Below are 18,413 nucleotides of genomic sequence, written 5' to 3' on the forward strand. Positions count from 1 at the left end.
GCATTGCGTACAGAAGGATCTCTTCTGTAGCCTACTTCACAATTTAATTAGAGCTGTAGAGACTTGCATGAGAATCGAAGATTCATTGCAAAACATTCACAATCAGTCACGTTACTGCACAAAAAAGGAATGTTAGAGAGACACCACATGGCAAACAAAGACTGTGAAAGTAAGCCAGAGGGGCCGGTATTTAAGTGGCTCAGAGAGGAGAGATGAGTGTTTCTCTCCCGTGATCCAGAAAGGTTCTTACCTTGCAGGTCAAAGAGGCAGAGAAGGTCATCGTTTCCTGTTTGCCAAACCTACCAAGAATACCTTTCATTTTTTTACCTTAACATTTAAAAGCACCAGATGACAGCTCAGGCATAATGTGCACACACACACCCTCAAACACAAACACACACATAAAAAGAGAGAGGACTTACTCACGAGACGCCAATGACAGATAGGAAGCGAGCTTCTATTGTCAAGAAGGCGAGTGTGTCTAGTCCATTCTGTCTTCTCCTTTCTTAACACACACACACACACACGCACGCGCGCGCGCACTCTATCTCTCTCTCTCTTTTTTTTCTTACATTTGCACCCTCCTCTCTTGCCTTTCCCCTTCGTTAGACAGACAAAGAAAGGAAAGGAATGTTCTGGTAGGAGAAAGCAGGAAGAGGGAGAGAAAAAGGGAGAGAGAGAGAGAGTAGTGTTGAGAGAAGATAGCCCAACCCCCTTCTAACAGCCAGTCCGCTTTCTTTTTTTTTGTGCTTTCCATATACAGCCCCTCCCCCACCCTCTGTCACCTCTCTCTCTCCTTTCCTTCATCCTCATATCCCCTCTCTTTCTTCATGCCTAAAGTGTACAGTATGTGTTTCCTAGGCAACCACTCATCAACTCTGTTTATTGCACACTAGCTCAATCCAACCGGAGTTGTTCTTAGCTCAAAACAATCTCACCTGACTGACAGTAGAAAAAACACACTTAGTAAACAATTTTTCCTTAGTGCACTTGAGAAATATGCATGGCTACCACTAAAATAGATTTGTCTGTTTGATGACATTTACATTTATGCATTTGGCAGATGCTTTTATCCAAAGCGACTTACAGTGCACTTATTACAGGGACAATCCCCCCGGAGCAACCTGGATTAAGTGTCTTGCTCAAGGACACAATGGTGGTGGCTGTGGGGATCGAACCAGCGACCTTCTGATTACCAGTTATGTGCTTTAGTCCACTACGCCACCACCACTGATTGGTCTGCATCATCTACAGCTAACAGTTAATTAAGCTGTTTGTGACTGCAAATGTGCTGATGTGCGAGTTGTTTAGATTGTTTTCCTACTTCTGCAAGTAATGTGCAAAAAACATCATACTTAGTCTCTGTCCTCCCAGAAAAAAAATCACCAAAACTCCCAAAGCTGCAAGTGCTAACAAAGGATGTCTTTTATTTGTTACTGACATGGAAATGTTGCATGTGTTCTGATTGAAATAGTACACCTTTGGCCATCAAACACACTGTACACATTACGCAAGTTTGTGAACATAAACTCTTCAAACGTCCATTGCATTTCGGAATGTGTCCGAAGTTAATTAATAATGCAACGAAAGAACATGTTGCATTTACGGTGTTGTCACAAGGTGCATTATAGCAGGCATTAGCATTAACTGTCTTCTACGGTTAGTATTCTCCTTTAATTCAAGTACTGTCATGGCAGAGTAACAGATTAAAGAGAATCTTGTAACTTTAACTAATCTTGAAAGTTGGTAAAAGTAAATTAAACATCAGAATTTGTATTGCTAGTAAGCTGGCTAGCTGGATAATAACAGATTCTGTTTTATAGCACAAATATTTGAAGGTAAGTCTGTAACCCCATAATTACTGAGGTTTGTGACAAACAAAGTAACACATTAAGATGTAAAATGGTAATATACTTGTTGTGTTTCTATCCTATTTATAATAATTTACTGCTTTTCTCTTATGTCCAGCTATAATAATTGTAACCTAAATTTCAATGCTGACCTGGATAAATACCTCCACAGACATACAACTGTCACTAAATTGACCTAAAATTATGAAAAAGAAAGGCCTTTAGAGATTCTTTGAGATGGTCTTTAACTTCTTTTGAGAAGTTTGAGATCAGACTATTGAGATCAAACTATTTAGATTAGATGTCTGAGAATAGACTGTTATGATTAGCGGTTGGGGATCAGACTTTTAATATTACAGGATTGAGATCAGACTGATGAAATCACATGTTGGAGATAAGACTGTTGAGACAAGTTGGCAACCAGACAGTTGAAATGAGATGTATGAGATCAGACTGTTGAGACCAGAAGTTGGAGGTAAGACTTTTGAGACCAGAAGTCTAAGAATAGATTGTGGCTATAAAAAGTTGGCGACCAGACTGTTGAAATCAGAAGGTGGAGATCAGATTGTTGATATCAAAAGATGTAGAAAAGACGGTTGAGACCAGAATTCTAAGAACATTCTGTTCTGGTAAAAAGTGGGGATCAGACTGTAGAAATCAGATTTTTGAGATCAGACTGTTGAGATCAGAAGATGGAGATCAGATTTTTTAGATCAGACAGTTGAAATCAGATTTTTGAGATCAGAAGCTGGAGATCAGACTGTTGAGACCCGAAGATGGAGATCAGATTTTTGAGATCAGAAGTTGGAGATCAGACTGTTGAGATCAGATTTTTGAGTTCATAAGTTGGAGATCAGACTGCTGAGATCAGATTTTTGAGATCATAAGTTGGAGATCAGACTGTTGAGATCAGAAAATGGAGATCAGATTTTTGAGATCAGAAGTTGGAGATCAGACTGTTGAGATCAGAAGATGGAGATCAGATTTTTGAGATCAGAAGTTGGAGATCAGACTGTTGAGATCAGAAGATGGAGATCAGATTTTTGAGATCAGACTGTTGAGACCAGAAGTCTGACAAAAGTCTTTTACGATACGTTTTTGGGAATCAGGCTGTTGAATTCTGAGAATAGACAGTTGAGAAAAGAAGTTGGAGAGCCGACTTTTGAGATGAGACTATTGAGATCTGAAGCTTGATCAAAACAGCTTTAAGGTAAATCAGTTCTGCACTAGCAACTTTCTCTAACGTCTTTGCCTGAATTGCAGAAATTTAACAGACATTATGGATTCATTAATTTACACTCTACCAAATGACTCGGTAGGGAGGAGTCTATTTCTGGAGGGATATTTTAGGAGCTCATGGATGTCTGCCTGTGTTAAAGCTCCAGTGAATGTAGGTCAGTATGTGGAGATAACCACCGCACGTGTGCCATTAAAGCCCCCTGCAGGCCTGTGCAAACAATAGCTGTCCAATGCTCATTTTCATGGAAAGATTTACAGTATAAAGTAAAACTTCTTTTTTTTTTTTTAATAAACAGTGCTTTTCAGAGCAGCAGGCCCTGTATTGGTCAACAGGCATTACAGAGGATGCCTTTTAAAAATAATTATCGATGTACTGTATGGAACCCCTTACGTGACAGTCCGTTAAAAGCCCAAACCAGGAAGGACATGAGGTTCGTAATCTCATTTTGGCATTTATTTAATTGCACAAAACAAGAGAGCCAGTGTAAGCGATACCAGTATCTAAAATTGCCGGCCACGGTGTAAAATAATGCATTTGTAATGCATCCACACACACACTGCTGTCACAATAATTAATGACTGCTTTACTCCCAATGAACGAGCACATAATACGCACACATACAAACACACAAGCCATTTAAACATACAGAAACATACAGTTCGCATACAAAAAAAATAGCCCACATGACAATAATGAGAAGTTTTTAATAATGGTCGATTTGTTCAAAACCTTTTCCTACCTCTTCACCTCTTTTCTCTCCCTTTTTCCTTCAATGTTATTTCAAACCTCTCCTTCCCGAATCAATCCTGTCGCCTCTGTTCCCCACTTCTCTCCACCCTCTTTCCCCGCTCCTTTCCACTTTTTTGATGCTCAGATGTTTGCAGTAGACTTATTCACTTGCAGTCCCTGGGGGCGGAGCCACTGCTAGTGGCTTCAGCACTCAGCTTTGTCAATCAACTATCTTCAGCCAATCAGAAGAGAGCAGCCTATGTCAATCAAAGGAAACCAACTAATGTGAGCCCTCGAGATGGGAATTGTATGAAAAAAGAGGGAGAGAGAGTGTGTCTGCGGTGTATGTGTGTGTGTGCGTGTGTGTGTTTTGGAACAAGGCCAACACACTATGCTATTTTTAAACCTCACTGTAGGGTGGCGAAAGACTCCATTTTCTAAAAGAATCGGCTGTATTTCAAAGCCAAAAAATATCTGTATGCTCAAACTAATGACTATTTTGATGACAAAATATGAAATTAATGTCTCTGTTGGTATTTTGAAGTAACTAACTGTCCATGCGGCAGTGACTATGGCTGCTACAGAGTTTTTCACAGAGTAAAAGGCTCTACTGATACCTATTTAACAATCGATTTGAATTCAAATATATCAAGGAAAGTTATTTACTTATAAAGGAAATCTTAACAGATCAATCAAACAAAACAAAACTGGATTTTTTGCATTTTCCAAAGAAAATGGTTGCCAAGTCATTGTTATGCAGTTGCTAGGGTATTGTGAATGGTTGCCAGGATATTGCGATGTGGTTGCTAGGGTGTTCAAGGTGGGTACTTACTGGCCAAAGTCAAAAGAGTTTCTATGAAGTTGCTAGGGTATAGTGGGTTGCTATGCGTTAGGGCACTGAAATGTGGTCACTAGGGCATTCTGGGTGGTTGCTAGGTGGATACTTCCTGGCCCAAGTAACAAGAGAGTTGCTATGCAATTGCTAGGGTATTGTGGGTGGTTGGAAAAGCATGTGGTTACTAGGGTGTTCTGGGTGTTGCTTGTTGGTCAAAATCAAAAGAGTTGCTATGCAGTTGCAAAGGTAATGTGGATGGTTGCCAGGGCATTGCCATGTAGTTCCTAGGGAGTTATGGATGGTTGATAGGTGGTAACTTACAGGCCCAATTAAAAAAGAGAGTTTCTTTGCAGTTGCTAGGGTATTGTATCAGGGTTTTGCTATGTTGTTGCTAGAGAAATATAGGTGGTTGTCAGGTTGTTGTTAAGTGGTTGGTAGGAGATTCTGGTTGATTGCTTACTGGACCAAGTAAAAAAAGTTGCTATGTGTTTGCTAAGGTATAGTGGGTGGTTGCCAGGGTGCTTCAATGTGGCCTCTAGAGGGTTCAGGGTGGTTGCTAGATGGATACTTACTGGCCCAAGAACAAAGAGAATGGTTGCCAGGGCATTTCTTGGGGTTGCTAGGGTATTGTAGGTGGTTGTCAGGGAATTGCTATGTGGTTGCTAGGGTATTGTTGGTGGTTGTCAGTGTGTTACTATGTGGTTGCTAGGGAGTTCTGGTTGGTTGCTTACTGGCTCAAGTCAAAAAAGTTGCCATGTGTTTGCTTGGGTTTTGTGAGTTGTTGCCAGGGCATACGGTTGCTAGGGTATTGTAGTTGGTTGTCAGGGTGTTGTTATTTGGTTGTTAGTTGTTCTGTGTGGTTGCTAGGTTTTTGCTAACTGGTCCAAATAAAAAAAGTTGCTATGCAGTTGCAACATATTGTGAATGCTTGCCAGGACACACCTCTGTGGTTAAATACTTACTCGCCCAAGTCAAAAAAGTTGCTATGCATTTGCTAGGGTTTTGTAGGTGGTTGTCAGTGAATTGTTTTAAGATTGCTAGGGCATTGTTGGTGGTTGTCAGGGTGTTGCTATGTGGTTGCTATGTGTTCTGTGTGGTTGCTAACTGGTCCAAATCAAAAGAGTTACTGTGCAGTTAAAACAATGTTTGCCAGTCCACTGCAATGTGGTTGCTAGGGGGTTCAGGGTGGTTGCTAGTTGGATACATACTGGCCCAAGTAAAAAGAGAACTGCTATGCAGTTGCTAGAGTTTTTCAGGTGGTTGTCAGGGTTTTTCTATGTGGTGGCTAGGGTATTGTAGGTGGTTGTCAGGGTGTTGTTATGCGATTGCTATTGTATTGTATGTGGTTCCCAGGGTGTTGCTATGTGTTTGCTAGGGTTTTGTGGATGGTTGCCAGTGCATTGCTATGCGGTTGTTAGGGTATTATAGGTGGTTGTCAGGGTGTTGCTAGTTGGTTGCTAGGGCATTCTGGTTGGTTGTTTACTGGCCCAAGTAAAAAAAGTTGCTATGTGTTTGCTAGGGTTTTGTGGGTGGTTGCCAGGGCCTTGCTATGTGTTTGCTAGTGTATTGTAGTTGGTTTTCAGGGTGTTGCTATGTGGTTGCTAGGGTTTTGTGGGTGGTTGCCAGGGCCTTGCTCTGTGGTTGCTAGAGTATTATAGGTGGTTGTCAGGATGTTGCTATGTGGTTGCTAGGGCATTCTGGTTGGTTGTTTACTGGCCCATGTCAAAAAATGTGCCATGTGTTTGCTAGGGTTTTGTGGGTGGTTGCCAGGGTATTGATATGCGGTTGCTAGTGTATTGTAGTTGGTTTTCAGGGTGTTGCTATGTGGTTGTTAAGGTGTTCTGTGTGGTTGCTAGGTGTTAAAGTTTACAGGTTCTCTCATTGAAGGAGGAAGCGGGAGCTGGATAAACAATTTAACGTGAGTCTTTATTTCCCACACTTTTGAGAGTAACACACACACTCCTGGCTTTTCAACCCCAACGATCATTGCTCTCTCTCTCCCCTCCGGCGGTCTGGATTCCCTTTTTATCCCTCTCCAGCTCTCACTGTAACACAGAATAGCTGTTAGAGATAATTTCCCAAATGTGTCAATCCTTACCATTCTTCCTCTCCCGTCCTCGCTCTCCACAGACGTCGCTCCGCCACGCCCACATCAGCACACTAGGTTTTTGGTAACTGGTCCAAATCAAAGAGTTGCTATGCAATTGCAACAGTATTGTGAATGTTTGCCAGGGCACTGCAATGCGGTCGCTAGGGGGTTCAGGGTGGTTGCTGGGTGGATACTTACTGGCCCAAGTAAAAAGAGAATTGCTATGCAGTTGCTAGGGCATTGCAGGTGGTTGTCAGGGTGTTGCAGTGTGGTTGTTAGGGTGTTCTGGTTGCTTACTGGCCCAAGTAAAAGAAGTTGCTATACAGTTGCTAAGGTTTTGTGGGTTGTTGCTAGGTGGTTGCATACTGGTCCAAATCAAAAGAGTTGCTATGCGGTTGCAAAGGTATTGTTGATGGTTGCCATGGCATTGCTATATGGTTGCTAGGGTTTTGTGGGTTGTTGTCATGTTGTTGCTATTCGGTTTGTAAGGTGTTCTGGGTGGTTGATAGCTGATTGCTTACTGGCTTAAGCCCAAAGAGGACACCCCCAAGTCTCTATGATATCCTGGCTATAAATATGGCTCAAGAAATGTAATAGCACAATTATCTGCAACAATCTGCGTGATTTGAGGTATTTGCAGAAATTCCATGTAACAAGCAACATTAACTATTTTAATACTTAAGGTTAGGGATAGAATCCTTGCTTTAACAAGCACCATTAACAAAACCCATAAGCAGCATTCAAAATAATTTGTTGGATTAATGTCTGTTATGATCGATACGGTACAGCAGGTGAGCTGAGAAGAATAGAAGATAGGATGGGATGGGAGAGAAGAGAAGAGCCGATGAGAGGATAAAAGATTATGTAGAAAAAGAGACCTGAAAATGTCTATGCTTTCCTGTCACTGTTTGGTCACAGATGACTAGAGCCACAGCCTCTAACTGAGACTGAGCCAGTGGGTCAGTGGGTGAGAGAGGAGGGGTCCTGCCTACGTGACTTTCTGTGCATACCACCTATGTGTCCCCTCTGTCCTAACAAAAATGGAGAGAAGAGAGTGTTCATGGTGAGTGCAATCACTATCGACAGACAGTCAGACAGTGCATAATACAAACACACAGACCATAAGAAATTAGACAGATTCCTGTCTGACTGCCCATAGCAACAGCTCCAGTGCTGCTCAGTCTCCATTGGGCAAGTGAGCCGGCTACATGATATACCGATGTTGGCACACAAGCCAATCAGAGGCTCTGTCTGGCTGAGCAGGATTCCATGCTCACCATGGCAACAGAACTACACACTTCAGTTATTCAAACATGGAGTCCTGACATTCATGCACCACATGTACAAAGAAAATGAGCAGAAGATGTCATAAATCAACACTGTTTGTGTGTTTGTTTTTGTGAAATAGGACTTACAGAAGACTCAGTGTCTGTCAAGTGATGTATGAAATAGCTTATTGGAATTGAATTGGTGCTACAGATACATAAAATATCCATATAGTTTTGAGTGAAAACATGACATGCTTAATATCTCTCAATCTAAATTATAATTCCAACTAGATTTTTAAATGTTTTGAAGAATATGTGAGTGGTACATGCTTGTGCAAAAGTTGCTGTAGTTGATTGACAGGGAGTTGCTGTGTGGTTGCAAAGATGTTCTGAGTATGTTGCCAAGCAGTTGCTAGGGTGTTCTGAGTGGGTGCAAGATGGTTGCATGGTTGTCATTGTGGTGCTTATAGTAGATAAGTCTATGGGTCAATATAAGTATGAGCAATAGCAATGCTTGCTTTAGCAAAAATAAAAAATAAATATATATATATTATAAAACATGTGTTACGATCAAACAATCTGTAAGATCTTAAATGAAAAATTAGATCAGAAAAAAAATATATAACCAATTAATCAATACAATTCAAAATGCCAGCTTCTTTTAGGAACAACATTGCATGATCATGCAACACACATGAATGTGATCGTCAGGATCATCATCTTGTAACACTGATGAAAGCATGATTATTGGTCCAGAAGGAGTTTGAAGACCCACCTCTTCTCCATGATGATTGGCTATTCCAGCTGTTCATCTCTCACAACACCATCAGGAAGAATCTGCTGAAAAACTAGTAGCATTGTTGGCACATTTCTACTGGCTGCAGATGCATCAGCATCAGTGACATCACTTTACATCCCACTGCAGGGATGATGGAAAAAAACTCACAGCTGCTGGACATCTGTTGGAGAGAGAGAGAGAGAGAGAGAGAGAGAGAGAGAGAGAGAGAGAGAGAGAGAGAGAGAGAGAGAGAGAGAGAGAGAGAGAGAGAGAGCACATGGCAGATTTTATATGCAAAGTCAAGGCTAAAAATGGTGCCAGCATTTCATGACCATATCACAAGCACTAAACAAAAATATTTTATTTCAATACAATACAATTTTAAAAAGACACTACTAATTAATAAATAATAATACTGGCAAAGATATAAATAATATATAAACTATCTCCAGAGAATAATGATGTAAAAGAATATCGACAGACCATAAACCATCCTAGGAAATATAATCTCTTAAAATGCAGGAAAATCCTTAAAATAATGCATTACAGTTTTTTACTTCACTTTGGTACATTTCTCGAATCATCCTTAACATTTGCAATCTAGTAAGTGTATTTCTCGAAACAATTCATTCAAACAACACCACACAATGGATTACCTGCAAAAGCCTGTAACTTACTCAAAATCCTTAGTTCATCTCTCAAAAGAAAATATTGATGTCAATGAATATAGTGCCATCAGAAGGACAAGTCCTTGTGTCATTGTTCACACACAAGAAAGTCTAAATACTTAGCCATGTTGTGAATATAACAGTGTACGCTGTCAGTATTTCCTGATGTAAACTATGGCTACAGTTTGGATGACAATGATTGAAAATTCACAAGGTTGCACTTTTTCTGTATGACATATATCAGTTTCAACTGTACAAAGTTACACATTACTGTATGTGGGATATTGATTGCAAGAGATTGGACAGGTTTCACTTTTATGCTTTTACTGTTGGTCTGTCAACAAATTAAAGTACAATGTAACTGTGATACAGAAAAGAAAAATGTGATGCATTCCTGAGATGCACCTCTGAGCTTTTTTAGCAAACTGGTTGATCATTAGTTGATCTAACGCTTCACACATTCCTCTTCATTAATGAAAGTCAAGATTCACATGAGAGCATCAATTCAGGACACATTTACAAAAAATCGAATACAAATGTAAAATATGCTTGACAGATTATGACAACTGTTCAACCATATTGTATTTAATGACATATGCAATTAATTAATACCTAGATGTTTTGGGGATAAGACTATTCAACAGAGAACCAGTATAATATATTTTGATCAATATGACTTAAGCAATTGATAATGTAGGAAACAGCAGACAACTGTGCATAATCAATTGCATGAATGTACCACAGCATTGGCAATTTTTTCCAAAGAAGTTTTCAAAAGAGAAATTGCTTTTATGATGTGCACAATAACTAGACGATGTGGATGTTGAACAAGTAGTTTCGAGAATTTCAATTGTGATATAAGAAATGTACCTATATAAAAAAAAAAAAACTGTAACGGAGACAAACGTATATTTTTAGGTGATCAAATACTGTCATCTGGTGGTCGGTTTTAGGAATAACCAAACGTTAAGAGGCGCGAAGTAACGCAGCGCAAAACACTTTAAAACACAAACGTATAAGTCTAAAATGTAACATAACTTGTCAGTTCTCATCCCATCATTATTTAAATATATTCATCATCCTACCTGAGGGATGCGCTAAAAATGATATTATCCGGGTCTACGTGATAATGAAGAAGTATCGTCTGCGCAGTTTAAATTCCTTAAACCCCCTCCCCAGCTTTTCTCCATCCGTATTACAGCCATTTGTATATTTGTCGTCCATCAGAGCTTAATTAATGATGAGCCGAGACTAGATAAAATGTTCCTTAGGGCTGCGCTACTTTTTCTAGAGATGAGAAGGTTGAGTCACTCAATGACGTCAGCGCGATTAATCCCACGCGCTAAAGTGTCACTTGAGAGAGAGAGAGAGAGAGAGAGAGAGAGAGAGTACGTCGCACTTTGTAATTCAGCTTGCTCTAATAAATAAATAAATAAATAAATCAATATATAAGCATGTTTTTTTACTTTAAATGTTGTGTTCATTTACTGTACGTAAGCATATTTATCACTGCATAGTTTTATATAAGTTTATTTGTATTATTTTACTGGCTGTTACTTAAATCTCTTAGCATATACATGTTATCAGGGGCGCCTGCAGAATTTAATTTGTGGTTACATACAGTAACCTTACGAAGTAAAGAAGTGCACACTTACAGTCTAGGGGGGTCTGGGGGCATGCACTCCAGGAGACATTTTTTTGCAAAAACAACACCAAAGCGTTAAATTCTGGTGACTTTGAGAAGCATCTTTATATTTTGTTCAGTATGTACTAACATTTATGTTTCTCAAAGTTACCTCTCAACTGATTGTTAATGAATATCCACTTTATATCCAGCGCTCTGTTTGATCTCTGTGCTCTTAATTATCCAGAAACCGTTTTACTGCGTGAGAAAATATCTCAGCTAAATCTCACTGGTGTCTACTTTTCTCAATTCTTACCTCTAGTTTATTCAGATGAAATTATTTTATAATATACAGCCTTGTCCCTTCTTAATTCACACCAGCAAGACATATAAGTCACATATGACTTACATTTATATTGTTGTTCTCGGCAGATACCTTTAACAAAAAAACAAACAAACAAAAAAAAAAAAAAAAACATAAACAGGTAGTTAAAAATGTAGTTCACCCTATTTTTTATTATTTCTGTCATCATTACTCAACCTCGTGTTGTTTCTGGGAATTCTGACGATGGCGACTATGCGTCAGATATTTTCCTAGGAAAAAAATATATTGCCGATTTTAAAGGCAAAAATTATGGTTCGACTAAGATGGTACTACTTTCTTTGGCTTATATCAACATCGTTGAAGTATTTCCTTAAAAAACAAAAAACTAATTTATATGACATGTAAAGTTGTCCAATCATAATTTTTGTGGTAGCTGTTCTTTCAACAGTTCTTTCAACAAAATGTTGAAGATTATTACGCAGGTGGTCAATTCATTATGTGACAAGCTGCATCCTCACAAATGCCATTTATTCAGCACACAGAAGAATATCCTCCATAGAAATCCAATAAAAGAATGGCCTCTTATGCATTGTGTTGCTTACCTTGTAGTTTTAGATTGGGGCTTTGGGGATCACAACCTGGCATTAGGTATCAATGATGACAACAAAGTCGAAATAACTTAGAGTCAGACTAAGGTTTATAAGTGGTTTTATCACACCGGATTCATGAAACAGTGTGTATTTTAAAGTTTTATGCAGAATGTCACACAACATGTGTATATAGAAGCACAAATTTGACATTTGACAGCTGTGCAAAGATATAGAAAAAAGCTTGGAGGATCATCAGACTACAGCCATCCTAGCCATGGGCTGCTCTCACTGCTACCATCAGGCAGGTGGTATCGCAGCATCAGGACCCTCACCAGCCATCTTCATGACAGCTTCTTCCCCCAAGCAATCAGACTTTGAACTCTTGATTGCTCACGATACATATATCAGCACTGCACTTTATTAGCCTCAGACTGGACTCACATTTTATACTTCTTAATAACACACTGGACTATCAACCGTCAGCTGAATGTCAACACAACACAACACTTCATACTTATTTCCACTGATTAAATTTTTTTAGTGCACACAGTCTTCTTATTTTGTGTATATTGTGTTGTGTAACAAGATGTGTAAAATTGTGTTATGTACAAATCAGATGTCTATTGTAACAGTCATACTGTTTTGTTGCTTGGAATTGCATCCAAGACTTTCACCCACTGTTGCACTTATGGTTGAGTGACAATAAAGGGATTTGATTTGATAAAGCCTATATTCAGTGAATAACGACTACCCAATTTCAGTCTTCCTCACACAAAGCTATAATATGACTTGCAAAGACTGGGAATACCACACAAGTCATGTTAACCACTAGTATTAGTCTATTGTTCTTCTAAGGATTATTAGGGCCCAAGTACTGAAAGTGTGGAGGGTCTCTAGTGCCACCTAGAAGATGGGCATGTTTGGGGGGCTCTGTAACACATCCTTTTTGAGCTACAGCCACCAAACTTTGTACACATACATCTCGTCGAGCCAGACAAATTTCATGCTGACAGTCATAAGCTCCTCCCAACAAGAAGTCGGCCATTTGGATTGTTAGAAAAATGTATGCTCTGGAATTTGAAATACTCTTCCTAGGGGGTTCATGTTACAGGAACCAAATGTTGGCGACATCATGTCAAGACATTGGCAATGCTAAATGTGAACAGATTTTTGATATATCGAACAGTGTTGCCATGGCGACCTGTCTCATATCTTCTGCGTGCATCGTGTGATTTACATCAAAATTGAGCCATATGTTAAAAGTTAACACATGGGCATGGTTGGGGAGCTATGTAGTGCCACCTTTTGAAAAAAGTGGTGGGGTCAGCTTCTTCTATGGTCACCAAACATGCTACGTATATTGTTCTCCTCATGCCGGAAAACATATATATAAAAATATGTTAAAAATAACAGTCGTTAGCTCCACCCAACAGGAAGTTGGCAATTTTGGAAAGAATGTGGATTTTTTTTTAAATGGCAGACCCTTAAATTTAAAATACTCCATCTAGGGGATTCATGTGATTCTCACCAAATTTAGGCAATATTATGCCAAGACATTAAAAATGCTAAATTGCGAACAGATTTTTGACACATTGAATGGTGTTGCCATGTGAGGCAATAAATTAAGGCCAAAAATGTGAAACAGGAAGTTTCTTATATTTTCTGTGTGTATTGTATGATTATGATGGAAATTCAGCTTTATGTTTGGTAATGGGGCTGATCACATTTATGAGGCTATTATAGGTCATGGTCATAGCACCACTAACTTAAGGTGACCGGGAGGGGACATGTTCGGTTCACTTGGTTTTGTCATGGCCAGGACATATTAACTTGTGTGAACGTGATAATAAGTCGTGGCCTCGAGAACTTATGTTGAGGGAACGACATCCGTCACTGTAACCATATGCTACAGCAGTCGGCATGAGATGGAGAAGTCTAATGAAAAACATTTTACTTTGAATATAAAGATATAGTGCAGTCTCTGGCATTAAGACATGGGTCATAAGTAGAGATGGGCAGATCGAGGCTTCGTGAAGCAATGAAACAGTCGAAGCAAATGTGCCATTTTGTTTCGAGGCTTCGAATCAATCCGAAACCCGTCTCCACGGTGACACCTAGTGGTCACTTGCAGGTGTTGATCTGAAACAACCTTTACAAAGAGCTAATAAAAAAATGTGTTGGTTTTTTTTTTTATTGTATTTTTGTAATATATGAAGCTTGTAACCTGTAGTCTCTTCACATTGCATAATGTGATTTTGGTCATGAAAAATGAATATTAATAAAAATAAATCAAGCCACAATGTCTCCCTTTCTTATAGATTTTTATTCAAAAATATTAATTTCTCTGCTGTTGAAGGACTCAGCCTACTTCTTTTTACAGATAATTTCTCCAGCCTTTGAAAAATTCTCTCACAAGGGACACTTGTTGCTGGCATACAAAGATATTTTTTAGCTAGGACATACAAATGAGGAAAGATTACTGCTCTCTCTTTCCAGTAAGTTAGAGGATCATGAGTTCTGGGCAAAACGCATCGCTGAGGTATTTTTTCACTTCCACTGTGGCATCAGCTGTAGGATTGTGTATCATCTGGGTCTCACGGATACGATTGTCAAAATGTTCCCATAAACTGTCTTGTGTTTCAACTGGTGTTGATGATGGGCCTGATGTTGACATTTGTGGTTCTGAATTAAAAGAAAACGGCAATTAGTAACAAATCATAAACTGACAACACATATGAAGTATAAATTTCATGAATCACATTACATAAGATAACATAGACTGAAACTCACCAGGAGTTGTGTTTGAACGCATCAGTGAAGCACACTCCAGTGTGATGTGCTTTTCAGCATCCAGGGCTTTGGCAGGATTTCCAAAAGCCACATTTTTAAACCTTGGGTCCAGCAGTGTAGCCAGTGCCAAGGCTCTAAAAGTCTCGTACCCTCCACATCTGGAGTGCAGACCTTCTTGTAGATGTGAGCCTATGAGCCAACACAAGAGAAAACCATATTAATTAAAATAATGACAACAATATGAGAGTTATGGCCAATTACACGTATGGTCATAGTGTCCTACCTAATTGTACAGTTGATTCCTGCGTTGCATTTCCTTTTTCTGTGCAAGCTTGTGCTGCAACATCCTGTACAATGGTATGAGCTTTGAAGCAGACACTCTCTGTTCCTCTGACATCTCTGTTGTTGCTAGTTTGAATGGTTGAAGAAGTGTCAATGACTGTTGAATAATGTCATACTCAAGACTTGTCAGGGGAGCAGTATCACTGTTTAAATTGGCAAGTGCAGCAGCCACTGGCTCACGTTGCTCATACAAGCGTTGTAGCATGTCGAATGTGCTGTTCCATCTCGTTTCAACCTCCTGTATCATTTTCAGACTTGGTCTGCCCATCAAGCTCTGCATCTCCACAAGCTTGTCCTTTGCTTTGCAGCTGGATCTGAACAACCCCACTATCTTTCTGGCTTTCTGGCGAATTTCATTGATGACTGGGGTTTGATCCAGGGCCTTTTTCACTATCAAATTCAAATTATGAGCAAAACATGGGACATGGCGAAGGTTGAGTAGCTGGGCACTTAGGATCATGTTGGATGCATTGTCAGTCACCATGCAGTGAACTTTGGAGGTTATTCCCCACTCAGCCATTAGCAAGGCTTTAGCCTCCATGAGATGCTGGGCTGTGTGGGTTTGGTAAAACCTCCTTACACCCAGTAAAACAGTTGCCATTGTTGCCTCTGGTGTTATGTAATGGCATGTTACACCAAGATATCCATCCATATTAATGGAAGACCACATGTCAGCCGTAAGGCTAACAAATTCCGCCTTTTGTAGGTCCTCCATTGTCTTCTCCTTGGTTGTGTTGTACCTTTCGCTGACCATTGTTTTAAGCACCTTCCGGGATGGGAGGACATAGCTTGGATCAAGCTTGTTCACAAAGGCCCTGAAACCCTCATCCTCCACGATGGTGAAGGGCTGCAGATCCTTCACCACCATGTTCAGAAGAGCCTCATCCAATTCCCTCTGTCTGCCTTTTAAAAGAGAAGATAAAACATACTTTCAGACAAATATATTGGAAAAATAGTAGCCTACCGTGAAAGTAGTCTACTGGTTCATTTGGAAACCTTCCTAAACAAAGTTATGTTATGAATATTTATGCTCAGTGTGCAGAGAAAGATAAAGTGCATTATAGAAATACAACAATTACAAAAAAACAAAATGATGTCTTGGCTGTAGATTGGGTACTCATATGTAGACATATAAAATGTATATTCACAAAGTATAATATTATATTGACAACATTTGTTTTTAAAGTGATTGGCAGTTGTGATTGGGATGTTAGGCATGTCTTAGTCCATGGCCTTTCTAAACAATGGCCCAACACTTAGTTATTATATTTCACTTATAATTAGCCTATATTTCAAACAATGCATACCTTGCTTAGATGGCCCAGCAGTGTCAGTAGCAGGCCTTGGTACAGGGGAACACTACCATCCTCTGCACCCTGCAGAATGGCAGGATGAATGCTCCTCAAATGGCGCATCATGGATGATGTATTGTTGCAGTAGGCGAGCTGCCGATCACAATACACACATCTCACTTTATTTGGGGTTTCCAAATGGAAATGCTCCCACACCACAGATGTACGGCATCTCTTCTGTGGAGCCTCCATTTCTTTCTTTCTTTCTTTCTTTCTATCTATCTATCTATCTATCTATCTATCTATCTATCTATCTATCTATCTATCTATCTATCTATCTATCTATCTATCTATCTATCTATCTATCTATCTATCTATCTATCTATCTATCTATCTATCTATCTATCTATCTATCTATCTATCTTTTTATATGTAGCCTATCTATCTAATAATCTATATGTATCTGTAATATATGTATCTATCTATTAATCTATATATATATATATATATATATATATATATATGTATATTTCTATCAATGCATCTATTCATGTGTCACTATATGTACTCTGTGTGTCTCTAAGTCAATGTGTAAATGTAAATTAAATCCTAAATATAACTAAACAAATCGCACTATAAATGTCACTATATCACCAAAAATCCACTATCTCAAAACCAAACTCCTCTCACAAAAACCCACGATATGAAAATGCGTTGACAAAACTTTTATACTGTGTGATTGTGTGATTTGTTCCCGAACCGACCAATCAATGAAACCCTGATTCGGCGGAGCACTCCACCTGATGAAACACTTAGACGCTTCATTTAGCCGTTGTCACGTGACGTGGGTGTTTTGAATCACGCTTCGGATCAGTGTTTCGAATCATCTTTGCTTCGGGATCTCGCAAAGCTTCGGAACGTCTGTTTCGCGCCAGCCATCCTTAGTCATAAGTGAAAGCAGTGGCAGAACTACAGTTTTATATTTGGGGTGGCCAGGGGGTAGCCACTGCTACTTTCAGGGGTCCACACACACACACACACACACACTGTTTTCCATGTTTTATGGGGAATTTCCATAATGATTTTTATACTGTACAAACTGTATTATCTATCCCCTAAACCTATCCATCACCTAAATATTTAAATGTAAAAAAATGTGGTATGTATGATTTATACGCTGTTTTTTTGGTATTGATAGTAATAACACACACAGTACTCACACAGAGGAAAGTATTGGGTCACTCTGTTTGTTCTACAAGTGTAGAACATCCTAAATATTTTCAGAAAATAAAGCTTAAGTACCAAGGAGACAAGATACAGTAGCATGTGTCTGTTACATTAAATGCAGAGTTTATTTACAAAAAACCTCACATTTACAAAAAAATACATAAAATAATTTCACACAGTACTCACAGAGAGCAAAGAATTTACAAGTGTGTATAAGTGTTGAACATCTCCTGGCAGCTCTGGCTCACTGTCTTTCTCAGAACAAAAGGTCTCTGTGTCATCCCTTGATACATCTTTTTATAACACAAGAACAATTTGTGTATAATCACAATATAAATGCCACCGCCATCAACAAGAACACACATGAGCCAACATTTTAAACATCCAAACCTGTGTGACTGACTTTCTTCTGCTGAACAGTTTTGGGTCCCATCAACTTCCATAGTATAGAAAAAAAAAATACAATGGAAGTCAATGGGAACCCAAAACTATTTGGTTACCAATATGCTTCAATATCTTCTTTTGTGTTCTGCAGAATAAGTTTATACAGGTTTGAAATGGCATGAGGGAGAGTAAATGATGACTGAAATTTCATTTTTGGGTGAACTATCCTTTTAATCTGACAAAATCATCTCAACGTAAAATCCTGAACTTGGCATGTGACTGACTGAATGTGTCTGGTAGATGCTCTGACCTGCTGGTGGTCCTGAAGTTTGACCACACTGATTCTGACTAGCCTCAGCTAGGAAGCTGCTCTGGGGTCCAG

At 39.2% G+C, this 18,413-nt stretch overlaps 2 protein-coding genes and 1 long non-coding RNA gene across 4 annotated transcripts in view; all 3 read right to left on the reverse strand.

Moving 5' to 3' along the window:
- The window catches only part of LOC127636514 (uncharacterized), a 34,921-nt gene extending 30,965 nt beyond the window's left edge, over nucleotides 1–3,956 (reverse strand). Inside the window, exon 1 of one of the 2 annotated variants that reach the window (XM_052117051.1) lies at nucleotides 3,830–3,956. The gene's annotated coding sequence lies outside the window, so the exon portion shown is untranslated. Of the gene's footprint in view, nucleotides 1–422; nucleotides 621–3,829 lie in introns of those variants that run through there. The other variant, XM_052117049.1, reaches the window with a different exon arrangement.
- Nucleotides 3,957–6,607: 2,651 nt separating this feature from the next.
- On the reverse strand, nucleotides 6,608–10,676 carry LOC127637098 (uncharacterized). The gene is made up of 3 exons (XR_007969667.1): nucleotides 10,543–10,676; nucleotides 8,787–8,970; nucleotides 6,608–7,769 (listed from the first exon to the last, which is right to left on the reverse strand). It is a non-coding gene; the product is annotated as an uncharacterized LOC127637098 (long non-coding RNA).
- A 3,856-nt stretch (nucleotides 10,677–14,532) lies between these two features.
- Nucleotides 14,533–16,475, reverse strand: LOC127637027 (zinc finger BED domain-containing protein 4-like). Its single transcript, XM_052117871.1, has 4 exons — nucleotides 16,436–16,475; nucleotides 15,070–16,031; nucleotides 14,787–14,975; nucleotides 14,533–14,678 (listed from the first exon to the last, which is right to left on the reverse strand). Exon 2 carries the CDS (start codon nucleotides 15,994–15,996, stop codon nucleotides 15,070–15,072), a length of 927 nt encoding a protein of 308 aa, XP_051973831.1. The 5' UTR covers nucleotides 15,997–16,031; nucleotides 16,436–16,475; the 3' UTR covers nucleotides 14,533–14,678; nucleotides 14,787–14,975.
- Between the last annotated feature and the right edge of the window lie 1,938 nt (nucleotides 16,476–18,413).

This window comes from Xyrauchen texanus, chromosome 44 (genome assembly GCF_025860055.1).
Source record: "Xyrauchen texanus isolate HMW12.3.18 chromosome 44, RBS_HiC_50CHRs, whole genome shotgun sequence".
In the NCBI taxonomy this organism is placed as follows: domain Eukaryota; kingdom Metazoa; phylum Chordata; class Actinopteri; order Cypriniformes; family Catostomidae; genus Xyrauchen; species Xyrauchen texanus.

What these genes read in the sequence shown, in the direction of transcription:
- LOC127637027 (XM_052117871.1), bottom strand. Translation starts at nt 15,996, where the DNA reads ATGGTGGTGAAGGATCTGCAGCCCTTCACCATCGTGGAGGATGAGGGT.